The sequence below is a fragment of the Passer domesticus genome, chromosome 20 (genome assembly GCF_036417665.1).
Source record: "Passer domesticus isolate bPasDom1 chromosome 20, bPasDom1.hap1, whole genome shotgun sequence".
NCBI lineage: Eukaryota > Metazoa > Chordata > Aves > Passeriformes > Passeridae > Passer > Passer domesticus.
In genome coordinates this window covers 4616908-4640409 of record NC_087493.1, presented here as the reverse complement: position 1 = coordinate 4640409, position 23502 = coordinate 4616908, and the positions used below count along the sequence as shown (strand labels likewise).

At 42.9% G+C, this 23502-nt stretch overlaps 1 protein-coding gene across 1 annotated transcript in view; it reads right to left on the bottom strand.

Annotated features, from left to right (window-relative positions):
- Positions 1-1593: 1593 nt before the first annotated feature.
- PITPNC1 (phosphatidylinositol transfer protein cytoplasmic 1) overlaps positions 1594-23502 on the bottom strand; it is an 83144-nt gene continuing 61235 nt past the window's right edge. Inside the window, exons 6-10 of the mRNA XM_064395270.1 lie at positions 21199-21294; positions 12873-13028; positions 12106-12169; positions 8774-8892; positions 1594-5828 (exon numbers count right to left, since the gene is read on the bottom strand). Coding sequence (XP_064251340.1) covers positions 5823-5828; positions 8774-8892; positions 12106-12169; positions 12873-13028; positions 21199-21294 — 441 coding nt within the window. The 3' untranslated portion in view covers positions 1594-5822. The remainder of the gene's footprint in view (positions 5829-8773; positions 8893-12105; positions 12170-12872; positions 13029-21198; positions 21295-23502) is intronic.

Below are 23502 nucleotides of genomic sequence, written 5' to 3'. Positions count from 1 at the left end.
ACTTGGCGCGGCGCGCCCCCGCGTGACCCGGGGCGGGGCCGCACGGGGTCGCGACCGGCCCGGCGCTGTCGCGACAGGGAGCGCGCTCCGCCCGGCCGGGGCTCGCCTTCCCCGAGCGCGCAGGGCGGCCCCGCGGCGGGCGGCGAGGCGAGCGGGCCCGCTGCGCTCCGGGGGCGCCGGGCGCTCCGAGGATGGGTCGGCTGAGGAGAGCCACGGCGGGTGTGCGCGGGACAGCGCCCCCCAGCGGGGCGCGCCGGGCCCGCGGGCGCTGCCCTCAGCCGGGGGTGCCGGGCGCTCCCTCGGCAGGGCCGGCCGTGTGCCCATGAGGGCTCGGATCTACGCTAATGAATCGGCCACGGGCAGACGAAAGGGGTCAGGGCTGCGGTAATGAGGGTCACGCGTGTGTTAATGAGGCCGTCACGTGCGCGCCAGTGTGCCCGGGGACGGGCGCTGAGGGCTGCGCTGGGGCGGGCGGGGTGCGCGGCATGAGGGGGATTGTCCCCTTCGAGGCACAGGGGGATTGTGCCCTTTGAGGCACGGGGGGATTGTCCCCTGGGCAGCGGCACGGGGGCATTGTCCCCCTTGAGGCTTTTGGGGGATTGTCCCCCTTGAGGCTTTTGGGGGATTGTCCCCTTCGAGGCACAGGGGGATTGTCCCCCTTGAGGCTTTGGGGGATTGTCCCCCTTGAGGCTTTTGGGGGATTGTCCCCTTCGAGGCACAGGGGGATTGTGCCCTTTGAGGCTTTGGGGGATTGTCCCCGGGCAGCGCAGCCCGGCCCCCGCACGGTCCCATTCGCGTTTTCACCGCTCTGTATTTTCCGTGCAGGATTTTCAGTGTGCGCAGATCTCGGTGCAGCCCCACCCGGCAGCAGGAGCCCAAGCTGTGGAAGGTCAGTGCGGGTCTCCGGGGGTCCCTTGGCCACTGCCCCCCCTGCTCAGACACGCCTGGCTCCGCCGTGACCCAGCCGGGATGTCCCCGGGCTGCGCGGGCTCTGTCCCCTTTGAGCCCTGCAATTTCCAGTGTAAAACACTTCCAGTCCCCTCTGTTCCCCCTGCCCTGTCCCACGCTGCCCGGAAGCTTTTCCCTCCTGAATGAGCGCTGCCATTTCTCTGGAGCAGGGAAAGCTTCGTTTCTATGGAGGAGGTCTCTGTGTAAAAGCTTATAAAGAACCCTTGTGCAAGGGAAACTTCTGCTGACTGAAATGAGCTGACTTGGAGACAAGCCTGAGAGGATTCGAGTGGTCTCTTTTCCAGTATTTTCCAGTTACTTGGTACAACACTGAGCTGCCAAACCCTGCATAAAGAATTAGATTCCCCAATGAAAAACTTCCTTGTCAGCCAAATGGCCATTTACAAGTGAATGGGCTCATGCCAGACCGATGGGGCACCTGCCCCGCTAAAACCTTTACAGAGCTGGGGCACAGCAGAACCCAGGAGAGGCTCTAAGTGCTTTAAATTTTCCTCACAAAGTTAATTCTTTGTGCTGTTGAATTCTGAGGAAGTGACTTGCAGAGCTGGGGTAGAAATGTCGGTGTTACTTGCTAATGAGGAGGTTTCTGCTTACAGGAGACCCAGTAAGAGAAAACAGCCACAGTTGTAAAGAATAGTTGTTGGTAGTTTATTTACAACAAAATGCAACGAAAAATACAATATTAAAAATAATAAATAACTTGGAAAAAAAACCAGAAACTAAGTGATATGAGAAAAATGACAGTCAAATTCTCCTGCTGAGCCTTGCACTATTGAACGTGCAGAGCAAATCAAGACTTGGTCCTTCTTTGACAGTGGTGATGCATTGCCTGATGTTGCCATCAGTGCTCTAAATAAAAAGAAATTAATTACTGGACGAAACAGAATCACGTGGAATTATCACAGAAATGAAATAAACCAGTAAAACCTGCTTTAGTGACACCACAAAACTACAGGAGATCATAATTCAATGACCATGCTGTTCATTTAAAGCAAAACATTGTTAGACTTATTTAGCAATTTTAACTTACACATAGAAAACCAAGTCCAAACAATGGCAACAGAAAATCTCCTATTGACAAGATTTTGAATTCTCTCTTACTGCACTCACTAATTCATAAAAAGCATATACATTTGGCTTATTTCAAAGGATAACACATTGTTTTGAAGTTCTAGTGCAGCAAGCTTCAAAGCAGTTTTAGCAAAGTATAGCGGTCTTGTTACAAACTGAAATTCAAGGAACAAATATTTCAGTTTCAAAGTCTCTACAGCAGCAATTAATGCAAATTGGCTACTAGATGTCACAAAATCACCTTCCAGAATAATCAAAAAAGCCAAAGAACAAGGTCAAATAGTTTCTTTCCATAGTATTTATCCAGTCCTTTACAAAGTTAACCATTACATTCATAAGAAATCCCATTAAGTACATGTTTCAGGAGCAACTTTTGTGGGTCCCTCCCTTTTTGATTTTTTAGGAGATCGACCCTTCTGAAGCTGCACTGAATTGCCAGTTGTTTTGTAATGATTGTTCTGTCCAAAATACACAAAAGTACAAGCAAAGCCTGGAGGTTTTCATAGAAACCTGAACAAACTCATCCCAGTTTTTGCTCTGAACTGTATTCTCCTTGATAAAAGATTCCTTGCCAAGTCCTAGCAGAGCTGCATCACGGGGTTCTTGTCACTGTGGCAGAGAAGAGGAACACAGGCTGTGTTCACCAGGCTTTGAGGCTGCACCCAGTAAATAATCACAGCGTTTATTTTTGCAAACAAAGTGAGGAACACCTGCAAAACTCTCTATTTTAATCCTAATAAACGTGTCTGAAAACACAAGAGAAAGGGAAAAATCAGCACTGAAAACAACCCCTTCTCCTCAAGGTGTTACACTGAAATACTCAGACCTTCCTTCTCATTTCCTTTCATTTCATTTCATGTGTGCCTGCTGGGAATATTCTAGAAAAAGCTATCTTACCCTAAATAGCAGCCAACCAAACAGAGAAAGGCATTTCGAGATCCTGTCATTGAGCAGATGGGTGATGACTGCTGGGGAGAGCAAGGCAGAGCTCAGCACTAGGCACTTCCACAATCAGTGAAAACCTGGGGTGTTCTTATCCAAAGCAGGGACACATTGCAGATCTTTTGATTTGCCTTGGCTGGGCAGCAGCACAGGCAGAGTGGCTGCTCCTGACCCTGCCAGTGTGGGGACACTAAGGCTGGGCACAGCAGGGACAGTCCTGCCACTGCCACTCCAGGATCTGTCTCTCTCTTACATCTCCACCAGGCACATACTCAAATCTGTCCTGTTTAATGAATTGCACAAATTACTAGTCCCCAAACCTACTTAATACCATGATCAATGTATTGGAAATCCATCAGTTAAATCCGAGTAAAGATGGAACTGCTGTGGTCCCATAATCTGTGTCAAAGCCAGATTGCAAAACGTGAGTAGAAACAGTCACGTGTGAGCACCAGGACACTGAACAGAGCTGAGCAAATTTGTATTGGACAAATTAAAAATCCATTGAAACAGACTTTCAGGTGCAGCAGACCTGAACTATTTCTGTATGGGCCAAAGTCAGGCAATGAGAAAAGAACCAAACAATGTTTTATGTTTTTAAAGGTTTCCCTTTGCTGCCAGTGTTCCAATGCTGATACTAAATCCATAGTAACAATAAAAAATAAAAAATTACACATCATCCTACGACTCCATAATGTGCACCCTTGTTAAGCTGAAATCATAAGCCAATGTAGAAAAGTTTTGTTTTCAGTATTACAGCAGCTTCTTTTTAAACAAAACAGCATCACCCATCAGGTCACCAACGAGTCAGAATTACCAGCTCTGTGAAGAAAAGCAAAGCCAAGCATGGACAGGACACAGGAGAAGGCAGGAATTCAGACCACAGCAAGCCTGCAGAGAGCTCCTGGATTTTGCTGGCTGCAGGATTTTCACTATCTGACAAATGAACACTTGTTTCAGTGCAGGTTGGCAGTGGAATTACTTCTGCTCCTAAAACCTCCCCCTAAATACCACTCGTTCCACAAAACTTGTGCTGCAGCCAGCGAGGAGCTCAGGGCATTTCAGCCACTGTGCCCCAGGTTTGGGCAGCCCCAAAGCGAGTGTTCAATACTCAGGGACAGCTCAGCTCTGGAGAAGTCTTTTTTTCCTCCATCCATGAAGTGTCAGTGGTGGCACAAAGTATCACCCACTGGGATCATGATTCAGGCAGGAGCTGCCATTCCCTGGGAACTGAACAGTGGCTCACTGGTGTCACCAAGAGAAGGAGCTGCAGCAGCCATCGAGCAGCAGCTTGTGTGGAGGAGAGCAAAGTGTCCCACAGAGGGGCAGTGAGGAAAGGGTCTCACCCAGTGCATGCTCAGAAGAGGAAGGAAGGAAGAGACCACTCCTGCCATTTATTTTTCTCCTTCTTCCACCATCTACACTTCCCTCTGGGAAACATCCTTGTCAGCAATTGAATTCCTGAGATTGAGGAGTGATTTCACACACACACACACACACACCAGGAAGACCACTTCTGGTTCCCCAACAGCACCCATGACTGGTTTGCTTTTTCAAGTGACTGATTTTGTCCCCCTTCCCCAAAGGAGGCAGAGCCTGGACCCAGCTCCCTGTCAGATTGTTCTGTTTAGCAGAGATGCGAGGCAGGAAAGAAAAAGGAGTCTCCTGTTTTCTTCCCTTTGCATTCAAGGTCTCCCAGCCTGACTACTGCTCTTCTTCCAGCGAGGAAAAGACAGAATTCATTGCTTTTGTTTCCCAACTGGCACAATTCAGCTGCTTTTCCAATGTCACAGAACACCACTGATGAACACCAACACTCTGAGCTCACAAAGGACAGGGGAGAGCTAGTAAAATACATTATCTACAAGAAATAGGTGGTTCCTGTTACAAATTCTGTGCAAGGTAGAAATAGTTCAATGGCCTCAAAGTCAGTAAAATTAATTACAACTGGGGCTTTGATACAGTGATATTTTAGGTTTGAAAATATTTGTGTTTTGTGTTTTAGGCCCCAAATCCTGAGTCATATTAAGCAAAATGTGGATCTGTTGGTGTTCAAGTACAATGAGTTACAGGTCAAAGGTTTATGAACACACAGGAGAAGCCTGAGAGTGGGAAAGATTTTAAAATTGGTTATAAAAGAAGAAAATGAAAGGTTTTTTTTTTCTGCTAACCCTGCATTCTAGTTGGCACTACTTTGCCTCAGAAGTCCTTGGCAGATTTACTTAATACCTACTCCTAATTATAAATGCTGTGACCTAGATGAGGGTTTGCAGGCAGAATACTGCTGCTGAAAGATTGGTTTTCGTTTATAGCATCCCTCAGACTGTTCCATTGGTGTCAGTAAGATGCACCATATGGCTTGAAACACTACTTTAGGAATATATAAACTACTTTCTCTTGCATGCACTTTTCAGAAGGTTTTAAGGATCAAGTCTGAGGAAAGGAGTCATCTTTCCACACCGGAAAGATTATCTGAAACAAACAAAAAAACCAACCAACAAACCACCACGACCTTGGTAGCAATTGAGTTATGTCACTCTTGCTGTGGCAGACATGGCTTATCAGGAGGAAACATGCAGGGCTAATTTAAAAGGTTTTTTTTGATGGGTCTGGAAGAGTGAGAGTTTCTGGAGCAGACTTTTTCCGAGGCCGATCTTTGGGAACTGTTAGGAAATCAGGAGCATCTGTGGAGAGAGGGGTTGATGGAGCACTAGATGGAGCACTGCGGGTTGAGGAAGGCATGGAAATGCTAGAGATAGATATTGCCGGTGGGAAAATCCCAATCTTCTTGTTGGTAGCTTCCTGAGTGGCTCGTTCAAACTCCCGGACTTCATCCATTGTCATGTCTTCAACGAGAAGGAATGAAAGACAAAGGCATGTTAGAATAATTTCAAATAATAATTTCATGAACTCAGTTAAACTACTTCCATCCAAATCCTAAAGCAGGGAATGATTGCTTATCATGCATCTCATTAAGTGATTCTCCGCATGAATGCCTCCGCACTGTAAGGCGCTGACTGAGCACAATGAACACGATGTAAAGGAAACAAAGTTTTAAGTACATTAATCACGTACTAATGGTTCCTCTACCTGGGTCTGAGCCGAATAAAGATCGCCGCCTCTGGAATTGCTGGGAAAATCCAGCTATTCCACAGGCAACTAAAGAGTACATTTGGATACAGTCAGCAGGTAGCATTTTTCAGAACTTCAAACAAAATATAACTGAAAGAGGTTTTAAATTTTTCATTTAGATTATAAGGCCAAGTGGGCAAAGGGTTGTCATGGTTTGTTCATCTGCTGTAATTATCAAGGGATGAAAATTCTCTCTCCTTCACTGACTTGAGCTGCAGGTTCATGAAAGGACCGAGCCTGTTTAGCTTTTCCCCTGATAAAGCCTAAAGAACTCGCTCTCCCTTGGCAAAGCCACACCATCCAAAGCCGTGCTTCCAACTTTCCATCCGCAAACTGCACCTAAACCCCGGTGGGCAAGTGACAAACACACTCAATTCCCTGACAACACAGGCTCAATTCCCTGCCAAACGCAGGGAAAGGAGACGAGGGGCTAAAGGCGCTCGGGAAAGCCGGGCGGGCGGGCGGGGGCGTCCCGCTGCTGCCGAGCCCCGCAAGAGGGCAGCGCGACCCCAGAGAGATCCCGGAGCCATCCCAGCGCGATCCCAGCGGGATCCCAGCGCCATCCCAGCGGGATCCCAACGCGATCCCAGCTCGATCCCAGCTCGATCCCAACGCGATCCCGGCGCGATCCCTCCGCCGGAGCCGAGCGTGCAGAGCCTCCCATAAACCCCAGGCAGTGACATCTGCTACCGACTGGGAAGTTGAGCAGAAAATCAGCAAGGCTCTTCTGGAACCTGCTGCTCCATGTCTGCAGTGCCTGCAAGACGCCCACCGAGCCAACTGAAGGCAATGTTAAGATTTTTGTTGAATGTCAAGTTAAATTCATAAATTTGAAGTATTTCATTAGACCATTTATAGATTCTTTGAGCCACGAAAGCTCAAAAACGTAGAAATAAAACCAGTAGTATTTTCATCAATTAAGAAGTCTCACATATTCGAGTGTCTGAAGCACAGGACTGGCAGTGGGGAGTACCAAATTTGTGACAAAATCCTGTCCTTTCAGGGCACTGATGCTTTCTGCCCCTGCCCAGCTGCAGACATGTGCACCCTGGGCTGTGGAAGCAGCTTTCTGTTGTGTTCCAACACCACACGAAATAAACAGAAGCCTGCATGGTGCTGGCTGCCCTGGCTCCCCCTGCACCACATTCCAGGGACCTCTCCAGCCCCCGCTGGCATCATTAGGAGTGAGAATCTGCCTGTTGCAGATCTGACAGAAGTGCTGGCAGTAAACAGATGGTCCCAGGAGAACTGTACCTACTCATGTTGGAGAGAGGTTTGAACCTGTTTTGCTGGTTTACATTTCATTTCACACCCTGTAACAGTGGGTGAGCATTTCTGCACTCAAAGTGTCCCAAATCCTGCTGAAATCACAGGGATTTTGATTGAGGAATTCTGTATGATGCGAACCAAAAGTTGTCTTGGACAAATGAAGGGGACAGGAAGGTTTCTCAGTGCACTCTCCTTTGAAGTGAAGTCTTACTGCATGGAGCCTCTAAGACTCTTTATTTTCAATTCAGACATTAAACACTTCAATTGACTTTTACTTTTTAACCTATATTTTCTTTAATTTCCTTCTGCTGGAATAACACTCAAGTAAAACAGCCCTTAGCAGCTAGGAAGACTCAGGTTCACTTTCTTTTTTTCATTAATAACAACTTCTGTTCTGACCTCAATGCCAGTTTTTCCACATGGAAACTACAGGTGTCAGACTTCATTCAGAACCAAATCCTGAAGTGTAGAGCCAAAATCTGAACTAATTCTCTGCTAAGGAGTAACCTTGATGTCAGTGAAGCTGCTGTGTCAGGAGCACAAGAATTACTTTCCTAGGGACTATGCAGACAACATCTCCTCAGGCTGGGCCAGCTGGCACTGAGCAAGAGCCAAGGAAAGACTTGGAGCCCTTCAAGCCTTGCCCCACACTGATTTCATGACTAAACCCAGCTCTGAGTTCCACAGCACCATTAGCAGAAATAAAGGAATAATGACATTTTGGGAGCAAGGGCCGCTGCATCTTCTCAATTTGCAGAGAGTATCAACCTCTAAATTTAGGCCTCTAGCTGTGGAGCCCAAATCAGGTAATTAAGTACTTTATGAAATCTCCAGATTTGAAGCAGAGAACTTACACAGAAACCTGCCCTTTTCCACAAACTGTTACATACTTCTGAAAATACTTCCCACCTTGTTGGTAGCTAATCAATGACAGTGACATTAAAGTTACCTTGAAAAGAGTGAATAACTCATTAGACTTTTTTCCTGGTGAAAGAAAGAATCTTGTGAGTCCCATAGAAGTTTTCCACTCCCCATGTTCTTGGCTTTTTGACTAGACCACTGTGAACTCCTGCATTTTTTAACTATTCAAAGAATAGAAAGTAAAAATCCTCTTTAACCTCCTCTTTATGCATCCAACTGAAAGTTGAGCATTGTGTTTTCCTGGAAGCCAGGGAGCTGTGTATGAGCCCAACCCCACCCTCCCTTACATAACTGGCAGGGTTACAGTGCAAACCAAAGGCAGGATTGCACCTCATGGAGAAAGGTTCTGTTCTTATTGAAGCAAAACCGCCCCAAAATTCCACTACTGATCAGCAGTTGGTTGCTCTTTTCTGGTCTGTGCAGATGCATTGGCTGAGGATGGGCAATATGTTTTAAAAATTAGACATACTCTTGCTTTGGCATGGCTCTCTATTTCATCCACAGTAGATGAATGTTGGTTGCAAACTTTAATGTTGGTTTTTTCATGCATATTTTTCTCGTATTCTCGAACATCATCCATAGTCATATCTGTAAAAAGTTCAAAATTGTTGGCATTTTCCATTGATTCAGTGCAAACTTAATTTTTTTTTTCCTAAGGAGAAGGTTCTAGGAACACAAAGTCTTTCAGCAGAAGCCAACAAAGGATATTTTAAAAAGCAAGGAGCAACTAGCTTTATGAAAATTGCCTCATAAAGGTAGTTGTGTCAGCCAAGGAAGGTGCGAGGTTAAGTCAAAGGGAGTCAGAGAACAGGAAGGAGTGGAAATTGTTTAGGAGTATCTGTGTGATGTAAGGTAGGCAGGAAGTACTGAAGTGCAGGCCTTGGCAAAGGCCAAGATCTTCTAAAGAAATTTTAGAAGATCCTTCGGAACAAAGGATAGATACAGAAATATTAGAAATATTTACTTACCTTTCCAGCACTTGCAAAAAGAGTTTTTGTTAACTTTGCATTGTACATCTCATAACCAGAAAAACTGTTAGTGTTAGAGCCCACACCAGTTCAGAGTCCAGAAAGTAACACTTAAACTGGCAAGTGAATTAATAGTGACTATGTTAGTGGTTGTGTAGCCTCAAGCAATTAAATGAATGATGAAAATTAGAACTATCCCTCAATGAGCTGATCCCAGCAGCAGGATCACTGAGCACTGCCCAGCCTGCTGGGGGTGTCACCCAGCACAGCCTGCCACGTGTGGAACACCAGGCAGTGGCTAACACCTTTAACAGGATTTGTCATCAGCCACAACTCCAGCAAAAACATAAAGAATCCAGCAACTGACCTGTGACTCTTCTGAGTATTCCCATGCTTTCCACAAATGCACGGGGGAGAGAGGAGGCAGAGCAGGAGCAGTGGCAGAGTTTGCTCTGTTCTTTACGATGCTTTGGTTGCTTCAGAGCCTCGTAAAAACAGCCATCAACTTTTGACTCAAAACACTCAAAGAGCATTTTATTAGTTCAATCTGCTTGCAAATGGGTGCCCCTTTGGTCATGCACTGTGATCTGCTCTTGGGGCTCCCATATTCCTCAAGTTTATGATGTGCCACTGGGATTTGGGAATTCTTGTATCACACCACTCCCTGTTCTGTGCTCTGAGGCTCCTGCTGCATTTTAGGATGCAGCTTTTAAGGCAAGATACAACTTCAGCTGTTGTAGTGGCAGCATCATGTCACAATTCATCAGTAAAAAGAAATGCAGTCTAAAATTTTGATCAAGGAATTTGAAAAGGAAGCATGGAATAGCCCTAGCTCATACTCTGTCAGTCTTTTACTGTTGTCTGGAATGAGAAACAAGCCCAGAAGCTGTGTCAGTAACATGCTGGGATGCACTCTGCCAAGCACAGGACATGCTCTTTATTAGTAAGTAACACTGAGGAAATAGAATTTCTTAATAATCTAAATCTTAATAAGCTAAATAGAGTTTAGTAAATTAAATGACAAAACACATTCATACTTACAGGGTCAGTAACAGCAACCAGTCATTAACATAACACATTCTTTATTACACTGATTATTTCATTCAGTTTAGCTGACTATCATCATCTCCAGGTCTTTCTCAAATTTTCATTTCAAAAGGTGTTAATAGACACTTAAAACAATATTTTTCAATGCTAGATTATTATATCTGTTTTATTAAGCCCAGATTTTTTAGGTTTTGTACTTAGGCTGATAATTAAGCTCTTAATACTATATTAGTAAAAAGGCTCACTCTGACAAGGAAAATCCACAAGATAATTGTGTATCACAATATGTCATCTGTGGAAAGAGAATTTTTGGCAGGGAGATTTTAGACTTAGGAGGGGAAAATCTATAGTGAAATGTTTTTGAGCTAAACTTATTTGGTATGTTTAACTTCATGGCCATTCATTTGTCATCATCATCAATAACTCTGCTAAAGTGCAGCTGACACTTTGCTCCTCAGTAATATTTTCCATCTCTCACTGTATAGATATTTTGGGTAGACTGGGAGCAAATTTATGGGCTCAATTTTTACATGAAGTCAGGCTGTTTTATTTAAAGTTACCAGTTTCCTTGACTTGGTACAGGAAAAAGAATGGATTGTTCTATTTCAGGTAAAAAAAAAGAAACAAATCTAAAATTAAAAAAAATAGCCCTGAAGAACTCTCTCACTGGATATAAAATTCTCTCACTAGTTTACAGCTATCCCAATAGAAAAAGATATTTTTAGCAGTTTCAGTATTTTTATGACCACTACCGCACAAGATTTTCATGCAGTATTAAATTTATAAGAACAGTGTGATTTCACAAGCAATTTTTTTTCTATTTCCAAACAATGAGCCCACTGAGTTGGCAGCTACATTCCAGTGCAGGCTGTGACACCTCTGAGATGTGTTTGCAGCAGTGACTGTTCCTGAGCAATGCACAATGGCTCTGAGCTCTGCTGAGAGATGTCCCTCACCCATAAAATGCCCAAATTGGAGTTTTCTGAAGCTTGAGGAGGGCCTAAATAAACATTCTAAATATATTGCCAAATTCCTATGGTGTTTCCATGGCCCGTTTTGAGAGCAGCTGTGATGATGGATATGTCTTACAGAAAATGCATGTACAAGGTACAAACCAGAGAGCTCACTTTAGACAGGGTGATTTCTGGTTTGATATTCACATTGCTCTGTGCTACTGGAAGTGCCCATATTCCCACAGCTGGCTCATGGATTCCCAACACTTTGTGCATGCAGCTGCTGCTGAATCATAAACCCTGTAGGATTTATGCTCATGCACATCTTTTTCAGAAAAGCTCCATCTTTTCTTTGTTGCAATCCATATCAATAGCTTAAAACTTTCCTAAAAAGCTGGAAATGTGTTGGGATTTTGCAGTATGGAAATGGCTGCAAGTTAAGGCAGCCTTAAGAAGAAGCTTTACTCAAACCTGCACGAGGTTCTCCATACAGACAACTCCTGCCTGCAGTGCAGGTGCACTGACATGCTGGGATGGAGAGGCATCCCTGGCTGCTGCCTGCTGCCTAAATCCCCTGGGCATCCCAGGATGCCCAGCATCCCTGGCAGTGCCCAAGGCCAGGCTGGATGGGGCTTGGAGCAGCCTGGGACAGTGGAAGGTGTCCCTGCCCATGGAAGGGGGTGGAAGGAGATGATCTTTAACATGGTTCCACCTCCTCCATGAACAATTCACCCTAGGACCTGAGGATCCATGGAAGCAGATGGGAACGTGCTGTTAATTGCCCCAGGTTTGTGTGAGCCCCCTGAACGGGGCAGGCTCTGGAGGACACTCACCATACCACTCATCCACCCAGGCAAAGGCCTGCCGGTGACCGATCAGGAGGATGTCTCTGACCACCTGCAAACAAGGAAAGGGTTAAAGGCCTCAGCAGCAACAAAACATCTCATCTGTGTCGTTCAACAGGATTGAAAGTGAGAAACACTCTGGCAGTTCTGTGTCTAAACAGTCATTCTGGCTCTGAAGAGCTCCTAGTCCAGCTTCCCACTGGAACTGGATCTGTTGCCAGCACTGAATCATGGCTTTGACTAGCAAGGAATCCATTTGGGAATGTGTAGAGATTCCACTAATCTTTGGCCAATTAGACATTCTGGATTCCTTCTTTTCCCTTCTCAGTTTTTCAAACATGTAGAAGGTCAATACTATGAAAAAGTTTATCACCTTGTAGTTATGCTATTCATGAACTGGATTTTTAGTAGACTGATTGGAAAACTTTCCCACTGTCTGTTTCTCAGGGATTCTTCACCTCACTGCTGTGTGTATGGGACCCCTGTGTACTCAGAAATACTTCAGCTCATGTATTGGTCACAGCACTGGAAATGTTATTGATAGTTTTTCTCAACCTTAGGCCTGAGCAGCTCTGGGCTTTGTCACGTTTGTACCCAGAGTGAAGTCCTGGGCTCTGCTCCAGCTCCTTGAGACCTTGTGAGAGGTCTGAGCAGACTGGGCCGAGCTCCCAGGCTTCTCCACAGCCGTGGCCACATTCCTGTGAGTGCTCGAGTTCTGCCTGTGAAGGATAAGAAACAGCTCCTGTTTCACTGACCTTGTGTACAAATTGCTCTACTCTGGTTTGAAGTCCCCAGACTTCAAATTTCACAGTCACAAGTTTGTAGGAACACATGATTGGCTGATGGGTCTCTCTCCAGCCTTCTTTCAGTTGGCCTCTCCCAGTTTTCTGTGACTTGAAGTATTTGGGATCCTGCAAAACAAAGACAACATACAGGGAAATGCAGGAGGAGAAGCTGTGTTTGTCAGTTTGCTAAAGTAAAAGTTGTGATAAGACACAAAACATGCTAATAAACATTATGGGAAAGTAATAGGAAATTGACTTTTAAATTGACTTCTATCCTAAAATCCAAGCCTGGCAGTGAATCAATGGCAGCATATTCTTGGAGATGCATTGACAATCATATCATCCAGGACGTTTTCTGCTGTGAGAAAATCTGTTATTGCAAGTCATTACAGAGCAGTGCACTCCAAGGGTTATTTATGGCCTTGAGAAAAAAAAAATTAAAAATTGCTTCTTCAGAGCCTGCTTTTCACTGCCTCTTGGTGTGAACTGCTTGTACTTTCCACCTGTGCCTGTCTCCTGAAATTGTGTCCAGCTGGGGCTTGGACACTTCTACACTGACCCTGACACATGTTCATCCAAAGCTAAGTAGGAAACTCCTGCAGTTTATCCATCTCTGGTTACAACTGAGTTATGAGCAGACACTGAGTAATCCCAACTCTGTTCCTCCTTCAGGAACTGGGAAATCAAAGAAACTACAACATTGAAATTATGACATAATTTCATAAAACCATTGAAGGCATTAGTTCATCTTTTTAAAGTTTACATTCATCTGTAGTAGATACAGTTTTATCTATGAAAGTGTTATTTTCCATATTGGTATAATTCTATTTCCCATTATGTCCAATCCTGCTAATTACATCCTGTAAATAGAAATAATTTATGGTTAAGCACTGGTTGTCAGAACTTGAAAATTATGTCATTTCAGAAAATTCATAGTGGAGCTTCTAAAATCTGTCCTGAAGAGTAACCAGCAGTGCTCAGCTGTGTTCCTTCCCCAGTGCTGAGGTCTGGGAAGATCCTTTGTTATAAACGTAGTTAATCATGTACTTAAGTAGTGCTTAAATTATGCATTAAATGGATGACAATCAGGAGAAAAAACACAAAAAATTGATAACTACTCTGATCTTCATTTTGCTTCATTCAGTGTGAGTTTATGTATGACCCAGCATTCCTGTTCCCTACTGTTCAGTTATCTCTTGACTTCTGGTTTTATCCTAAACTGAAGCTCTGCCACTAAAGTTCTCTCCAAAGCTCTGATGAGGTGATAGTCTTTCCTCCCTGTGAAAGTCACTGCTTTTATTGCTGACACAGGCTTTGCAAAGGGGAGACTTTGAGCTCACAGTATCATAAGGTTTCAATGTTAAATCATAAAAACAGTTCAGCATCATCATTTATCAGAGCAACACCCCCTGTACAGCACAGCTCGTGGGCACAGGCTGCTGCCAATCTTCTCACCCAGCAAAGCTCAACCACAGATGGATCTACACATTTTCTGTTTGAAAGAGCTGTTTAATAATTGATCATTGCCTGAAGCAATCAATATAATAATAACACCAATAAAAAGAAAAAAAGGAAGAAAACATAATATTCAGAAAGACATAACATTCTAGTTGGAGGTTCCTTAAAAAAAGAAATCATTACAGAAAATATGATTTCAAATATGCCTGCAAAATATTCCACTGTGAAATAAGAATATCTAAAAAGGAAAATAGTTTTCTATAAGTCAGGGGCTGCTGTTTTTTACACACACACACAGTGCTGGTGTGATGGAGCCATTGCCTTGATTCAGCATTTCAGATACACACTTTAATAATTCTGAGTGTTGTCCTTTACAATCCTTCAGAGATAACCAGAATTATAATGGAATAACTTCAGTGCAGTCCAAAGGGATTTAATGTAATCAATTTGAGTCAGTATCAAATATCAAGACATTCTAACTGAAAATGAAATAATGAATAACTGCTCTGCATCGCTGCTCCTTCCCAAGTTTTATGGGTTGGGTCTGGTTTGGTTTGGTGAGTTTAACCAGCAGACAAGGGGACACACGGTGGGAATCACTCTGAACTTGGTGGCCCACAAATCACCCACCAGCTGTGTGGTAAATGCAACTGATCCATGACACCACTCCCAGGTGCAAATTCCCTTAAGAGCACCCGGAGATGGCACCTCTGCAGCCCCTAATCCTGTCCCTTTTTCTTGAAGGACGTGAGGATTAGTCACAAATTGGCTGGAGAGCTCCATGGGAAGAGCCAGTTCAGCAACTCTCATCACACAGCTCTTAGGGAAATTCCTGCCTCTGTGGAACTTTAACATATTGATACTATAAAACTGCAGGCTGTGAATGGAAGCCAGGCCTCAGAGGAACAGATTTGCAGCCTGCTGTGTGAAAGATCAGGGTGTTAAAGACTTTCCTGAGTGCTTGCTCGGGGAGCTGAGCCTCAAAGGCTGCACGAGAGCCAAGCAGGGGGATGCAAGGCACGCTGTGACATTGGGCAAAGTCACCTTGAGAATTCCATGTCTGGGCCATCAGCTCAAAGGACACAAACATTTGGCAGAGGTGAGCTCTTGTAAGGAAAACTAATATCCCTGGGATTTAACCCAGCTGCTAAAAAATTACATGTTTAACAACATCTTGACTGTTTTAGAAACACAAAAATTCTGTCTCAGCAATTGCTTGTGCTATGGATCATACAAGGAAGCTTTTAAGGAAGAATCTCTACATTCACCTCTATATTTTTACTTTTCCTAGCCTCAGCTATTGACCACAGCCATGGGCAGCAAGCCATGCCAGAGGGACTTTGGTGGAACCAGGACTGCTCATCTTCTGCTCTTCAATGCCTGATCCAAAGCCTACTGAAATTACTGAGAACTTGGACAAGAATGATTTTATGTGCCTTACTCGTGGGTTCAAATTGCTAAATTAAGACTCGCAACCTGGAATTGTTTCTACAATTAGGAACAGAAGGTCCTTCTATGACAAAAAAAAAGAAGCAGGGCTGATAATTTTCCATGAAAAGCAAACAGAAGTTATGTTGGTACCCAGCACTGCTGCTCTCGGCAGCACTCATGGCACACGTACTTGAAGCTTTTCTTCCTGTAACTAGAAGCTGTGCAAGCTGAACTTTGCTCTGACCCCACTTTCATGTTATTATTTTGATAATTAATTTTGTGTGTTCCTTATTTTTGCTTTTAAACACCCATGCCTTTCTTCCTAGAGAAGGCATCATCCAAAGAATACTGTGTCTATTCACTATTTTCCCCTTGATTTATCTACTGGCAAAATCCTCAATCTGTTTTAAATGTAATGGCATAGCTAAAATCTTTTTGTTTAAATAACCTTCTTGTCCTTTTATCAGACACAATTTATTAGGAAAGCCCATCTGGCAAATCCTTTTGCTAGAGGAGCAAAACCTACTCTGTATTTGCAATGCATTATTGCCAGGTGCAGAGTGATTTAAAAATAGCACTTCTGCCAACAGAGCAGAAACATCATAACCCGTGAGCTGGGCTTAGTTGAGAATGAAATGTAAAATTACAATGAAATAAAAGCCTCTGTATGTGGGATATGGATTCAAACATAGCACTCTCCCAGGTTTTATTACTTAGACCACGAGGCAATGTGTTTATTGATAGAGTCTATTATTTATCATTTAACATTTATTTACTTAACTTTCCTCACGGACGTCACGGGCATCAGACATGGAATGGCAACGCCCTTTCCAGGAAGCAAACCCAGCCCTGGGTTGTTGCAATGCCTTTTCTCAATTAATTCTGACCTGTTACTTTGTACTCAGGGTTAAATAATGAAATGCATTTGTTGTTTACAGAAAACCTCCAAATCTGCCTGGCACACTTGCCCTCAGCTCTGCCACGGTACCAGGCCTGACTGGAAGCTGCCACTCCACCCTGGAGCTGGCAGCACCTCCCTGTGAGTGCTGGCAGCCTGCACGGGCCACCCCAGCAGCCTTGTCACCCTTCTGTCTCCCCTGGCTGCTTGTGTGGTCCTCCCAGCACGGGCAAAGGTCCCCAGGCTGAGCCTGCTGCTAGAGGTGAAAGTGCAGCCTGCTGTGCCACGCACCCTGTCCTCTCCCTGAAGTACCCAGGTGTCCCTGAAACAGATCCTTCCTTCCTTTAATGCCTGGATTCATTTTTTTCAGACTCCTAAGGCAATATCATGGTGCTTTTGAAGTGCAATCATTTTTTCCCTCTTTATGCTGAAGACCATTTTGTTTCATCTTGAATTTCAGAACCAATCATGGCTTTAATACCTGTCATCTGCCATTTCAGCATCAGCTGTAGTTGCTCAGTTTTAGATTTCAGCTTTTATAGCCAGGGCTCAGATTTATTGATGTAGAGATGCCATCATAGACATTTATGTGGAGTCATTTTTTAAGGACTTAAAAAAAAAATTATATGAAATGGTATTTTCTGGAAGATCCAGCTAAATACTTAAGAACTGTAAATATGTGAGGTGTTAAAATATGATAATCCAGCCAGCCTTTATGTAAACTCACACACCAAGTGAGTAAGGAAAAGGAAATGTTCATACTTTTTTGTATCCTTCACTGAACTCCTGTGCTGACACACTTATGGGGGGCTGAGGCAGCTGGGTTATTTCAGCTACCATCATTTAGTGATGTGACAGAGGTTTTGTTACTCTGAAAGCACTTGGACAGGCGTGAGGTGGGCCTGTCCCAGAGCAGCTGTGCTAAAGGAGAAAAGCCAGCAATGCAAGAAGGAAACTGCAGCAGCTGCATGGAATCTGTTTGGAAGCAGCCTGGAAGGTTTATTCCATTTGTCCAGCTCTCTGTTGCTGTGTTATAAACAGGAAATGAAACATTGTTAATTCTGAGAACTTGAATATGTTTGCACTGAACATTTTGCTCAGTAGCTCATAGCTATGGTAAATGTTTCATTTCATGAATGATTCACTGGAGGCCCTCACTCCTCAGCATAGCTCAGCTTTGTTCTTTTCTATATTTCAGACAAATATATCTGTCTATATAGCTACTGATACATACTCATTGATGCTAAAGTCACAAGGAAATGACTTCACAAAATGTGCAACTACTCTTACCCTCTTACCTGGCTGGTACATTCTGTGTACAGAAATACAAAATTCTGTACTTGATGCAATATGTACATCCAGGTTTGGAAAACACACGGCTCCTTACAGGTAAACAGGCAAACTTGTTAGCTGGGATCTAGAATCAACCTTTCTGCATTTGGAACCTCACATTTAAACTTCTTAAAACTTGAAGGATTAGACCCACACTTGTAAAAAATCTTGTATTTGAGATGTGGTTACTTCACCATGGAGTTGTAGATGGTCACGAAGTTAAAGGGAGGTCACCTGCTTTAGGACACCTGAATTGCTGCAGTTTCACCTCCTCCAGCCTTCCACAAAGAGAAATCAGCTCAGCCCCACGACAGAGCTGGGCTCTGTGTTTGTAGGAGCTCACAAAGCTGCCTTCTGATTCCCTATTGACCTGGTGATTTCAGTCCCCTGTGCACCCTGCCAAGCCCTTCATCCTAAAGGGCATCCCAATCACTTGGGATTCTGTTCAGGACATCCCTCAGTGTTACTGGGAGACGCTCTCTTGAAGTGTCCTGCAATGAAGCAACAGCCCTCCTTAAGCCTCCAGCTAACTGGATTCTTCACTTTTCCATTTTAGTTAATATTTAGAAAGAGAGAAAAGCAAATATGCACACAGTTGAATTCAATCATTTTCCCTCCAGCCAGGACATTTTTGTGGAACACATTTCCCCTCTCAGCACCGGTGAGAATGAGCTGTTCAACTCAAATGGAATATTATACTTACAAGGATTATTTATATATTTTGTCTTTTTATGTGTGAATCACTGTTATGGAAATGAAAATGGAATCTGTTTTTAAGATTCATGTCAGGACAACTGAAAAACTACATTTCAGATCATAGGTGGGAGGACACAGTGGCTTTGTCCTTCTACCACCAGGCTCATAAGTCCCAGCACAGAGCAAGCAGAAGAAGTAGTGTGTGAAGGCTTTAAATTATTCAAGCCACTCTCTGTATGCAGTATTACAGCTAAATAATGACATTTGCTGTTAAATCTCAAGTATATTTTTACTTGAAGAGGAACGAGCTTTCGTCAGGATGTAAAGAAAACTAAAGCTCATTTCTAGAAGCTGCCAAACATGCTGACCCTGATAAAGAACTTGCTTTATTTTAAGCCTGTGAAAGACCCAATGAAATGAAGAGATTACTGACATGCCTGAAGTTAAAATTGTTCTCATTGGTCTTTCTGGATGGGTGTCAGGACATTTATCCTGTGGGATCTAATTGTTAAATCCTGAGGATTGCACTTCACTTTTAATCTTAAATTTCGTATCAGTTCAGATTACATGATTTAAAAGCAGCCAAATTGTTGTTATTAGTGCAACTAAAATACCTTTCAAAAGCTTACACAAACTGGGTTTATTGGAAGCTGCCATTTGGGAAACACAAACCCTTTCTCATTTGCATAGAATTGCTGTTCTGATTGAAAACAGACGTAAATTACATTTACAAACATAAAAAAAATCTTTTTCTTGTCTCTAAATTATGAAGGAGGCCTCATCAGAAATGGGAATTTGGCTTCATGTTCATCATATGGTACATAAAACCCCCACAGTTTGTAAACTTTGGAAGATCCACTATTTTCAATTATTATTAATTCATTATCAACTGCAGCATGTACACAGTTAAATACTAAAGGTGTTCTTACTGCTCTGTATGAATTCTGAAACAGAATTTGGTAGTCAACAGAAAAATCATCCATCAGTACAGAAAAAAAACAACAGATGCTGGGCTATTTTTGTTGTTTAAAGCCATATAAAATTCCATTTCACTTGGAATTGGGTTTTTAGATTTGACTTTGAAATAGCAACACAAAGACTCTGAAATGCTTTTCTCCTTTAAGATGAGCCTGTTTTTCTGTATCTGAGATTAATCACAGGGAAATTATGCTTAATAGTTGGCTATTAAAAATGAGCAGGAAAGTTGCAAAACTGGTTGTCACCTTTGTGTTTACAATTTCTGAAGTGCAGAGAATGAGATGAAAAATCTCACAGGATTTCTTTAAAGTACATTCAAATGCTGACCTGTTCCATTAGCAGCTCATTCCTAAATGGAACCAGAACCCATGGAGCTCAGATAAGATGATGGGACCAATGAGCTGTTTCATGAGGTGTTATATAATTTTTGGTACTAAACAGATAGGTTTCATTATCTAAGAAAAGTAATAAAATTACTTTTCATTCTACTGTAGGCTCAGTTTTGGTTTATGACCCATACATAGCATTCAAAATAGGATCTATATAAATGGAAGATAACAAGTACTCGACATTTTTAGTCTGAAAATCATGTCTCCTATAGTATAGAAATATATTCCTTGGCAAGTCCTCACTTTCTATCCTAAAAATGATTATGTAGTCTCGTTTTAGATAGTTAAACAGCTGCCATACTCACTGCCAGCTATGAATATAGACTTGGCTCCAGAGGCAAATCATATCTCCAAAATTAAATGCGAGCATAGATCTGATCATTCCTCTCTAGCTGCTTGTTGTGAACCATCATTTATCAACTCTGAGATTAAAACATTGAGACCTCATCTTCATTTGCATGGTGGCTGCTGATTTCAAGCAGTGAATTGCATTGACCTAGAAGAAGCACGCTCTTCAGAGATGTGCTCCATCAAATATACATGGGAGCAATTTCCGAGGGAATTTTCAGAGTGACTCTGCCTGCTGCCATTGATGCTTTTTGGCAGATCTGCTGCAGTCTGCAGTGTGCTTCAGTCCCTCTTGGTCTTGTGACATTGTTCCCTTCAAGCAATTGTGCATCAGCCCCTTGTCACTGCAGCACATCTGTCCTTTGCAGGTCTTGGACATTTTGCAGGGCTCACTGATCAGGGTGGGATGCAAGTAAGGACAGCAGGGGTGTTTAAAAGTGCTCAGATCTGCAAACTCTTCAATGAGCTTCATAATGCAAAGGAAAGGCCTTTTCTAGTTTGGACTAATTCAGCTGAATATCAAAGGTCTGGTACAGGATGTGTTCTGATAAAGGTAGGAAAGCATTTCAAAGAATCATCTGCAAAAGAAAGTGTTGGGCAATCTAGACAGAGGCTGCTGGCTGCTTCCCTCTGACCAAAGGCTCTTGAGATATTACTGACCAGCAAGATTTTATACAAAAATAAAATGGTTTTGATTCCTATCCAGGCTCTTCTAAAGTCTCTTACCTTCCCTTCCTCCCCAGTTCACAGCCAAGTTGCCTCTTACCTCTGATTCCTTGTAATAGCGCTCGGGAATCTCATCGCTGGCAATATCAATAAAGCAGACTTCTCGCTCCAGGTCTTTAGCTTCTTTGTCAAAAATCTGCAAGAGTTCAAGAAATTCAAGGCTGTTACAGAACAACACCCTCACAAAATCCACCTGGAATAACTGTTATAAGCACTTTCAATGACTTCTGCAACAGAATGTATTTTAGGCTTGTGCCTGAAGAGCATTGTGTAAAATACTCGAGTTTTTGCAGGAACACATTCTCCACCCTGCTGCTCACATCGTGTTCAGCACTGCCTGCTCCCACTGCTGTTCTTCCTTGGATTTTTTTGGAATGGAGACTTTGCTTGCAAACATTAAGGTCAACAATTTGGATTGCTTTTACTGTATTCTCCAATCTTTGTACCGGATTCTGTCACTGTGTAAAAAACCCAACTCTCTGGACTTGGGGGTTTCCCCCTCCAAGGACTACAGCAATGTGCAGGTGTTTGCTGAGAACAGTCAGTGTGAGTTGTTGTTACACTGAAAATCAAAATTTTGGTTGAACTGCCTCAGTGGAAGCTGCAGGCTTCCCCAGCCCACCCATGCACACACATTTCAATCCTTTAGGACCTTGTTTGGAACAGCAAGCCTCCTATTCTACACAAGGTGAACGATGGAGATATTTTGAAAATCCAGGTCATTTGCAGCTGCAGCACAGTATCCTTCTGTGCCTGTGTCGATAATTTAATTATTTAGGCATCTCAGTGACCCATGTGACTTACACTGTGTCTGCAATACATTTTCCTCATGATTCTGAGACTTGGAAACAGCACTGAGCTAAAAGGCTACCACGAATTAGTGCCATGAAATTCAGGGAAGTTGTGCATCCACTGTAAGAATCAGTAATAAGCTCACAATGTGCTTTTTCCTTCAGGGCACAATGTTCTATAGCTGATATTTCCAGGAAGCAAAAATAATTTTGTTTTCTTTTTTTTTTTTTTAAATAAATGCATTGAATGCTCTCTTGATTTAATTAAATTCTAGAGGAACAGTTAAAAATACAAAATGCCAGCAACTCTTTAGTAACAGAAATGCTACTTCATTATTTCTGAAAGCATTGGGGCTGCCCATTTAAAGCATTCAAAAAGAGCAATGGACTCCAGGGAACACAGGAACCAGCTGGTAGGAAGAAAATTGCTCAGGAAATCGTCTTTCAAATACAGGAAAAGCTGAAGTTTGACTCTACAATTTTAACTTGTCTTGGTAGTGAATAAAACAGGCAGCACTGAATGCTCACTGAGCTGGATGTAATATGTTCACACATCTGAAACTGCTGAAGAACTGAGAAACTCCAACCTGGTTTTATTTGTGTTATTATCCTTCTCTAATTGCTGTTTTGCAAAAACTTGTGTTAATTATTTGAGCAAAGTGGAACTTTGAAGGAAAGCCTTTCTCCTGTAGTGCTCCTTCTCTGAATTGGGTACATTGATGTAAATCACTTCTCTGTTTATATATATAATATAGGTCACCTTTTATAAGCTTCCTCACTTGCTTTTTTCCTAAACAAATTCAGAAATACAGAACAAACCCCGGATGAAATCAGTTGAACTATTTAAAGAATAAGATGCATTTCACCATAATCTGTCTAAAATAATGGAAATGGCATTAAATGGACATTACCAGGTCAGCTGAGGCTTTGAATCTGTCCATGGCTTAGGCACAACCCCATAAATTCAAGCATATGCAAATCTCTGCCCATTTCCAACGGCCTAAATGGAAATTATTACCCAGTATCTTATCCAAAGAAATGTGCCCTGCTCTGTCCCAGACTTGATCCACATATTTCACCTCATGTGAAAATAACTCTAAATTCCTTTTCTCTCTTTAAAATGCTATGATGGAAGTGGGGATGGCAGATGCCTTTGCCAATCTGTCAAAACCAGGAGGAATTTTTCAACCATTTCAACGATGCCTTATTTGCTGCCGAGGCTGTCTCTGACCATTCCCTTTATTCCAGAAGTTTGCTGAATGACATTCTTACTTCCCTTTGCCAGCAGAACTTGTTGTCTAATCATTTACGCTTCTCCCTTTCTCAGATTGTCCTCACAAGATTTGCAGCTAGAGATTTAATCTTCTCATTCTATCTATTAAAATAAGAAGTCATTAGAGAACAAGACTGATTTCTTTCTTAGCTCTAATTCTCTTATTGCCTCTCTTAGCCACAGAGTCTTGGACTGCCTGAAACCCTGTAGGGAGGATGGGTTTATTGTGGCTGGGATCAAAGACACTAAAGAAACTTAAAAGTTTTAAAGGAAAAGATTA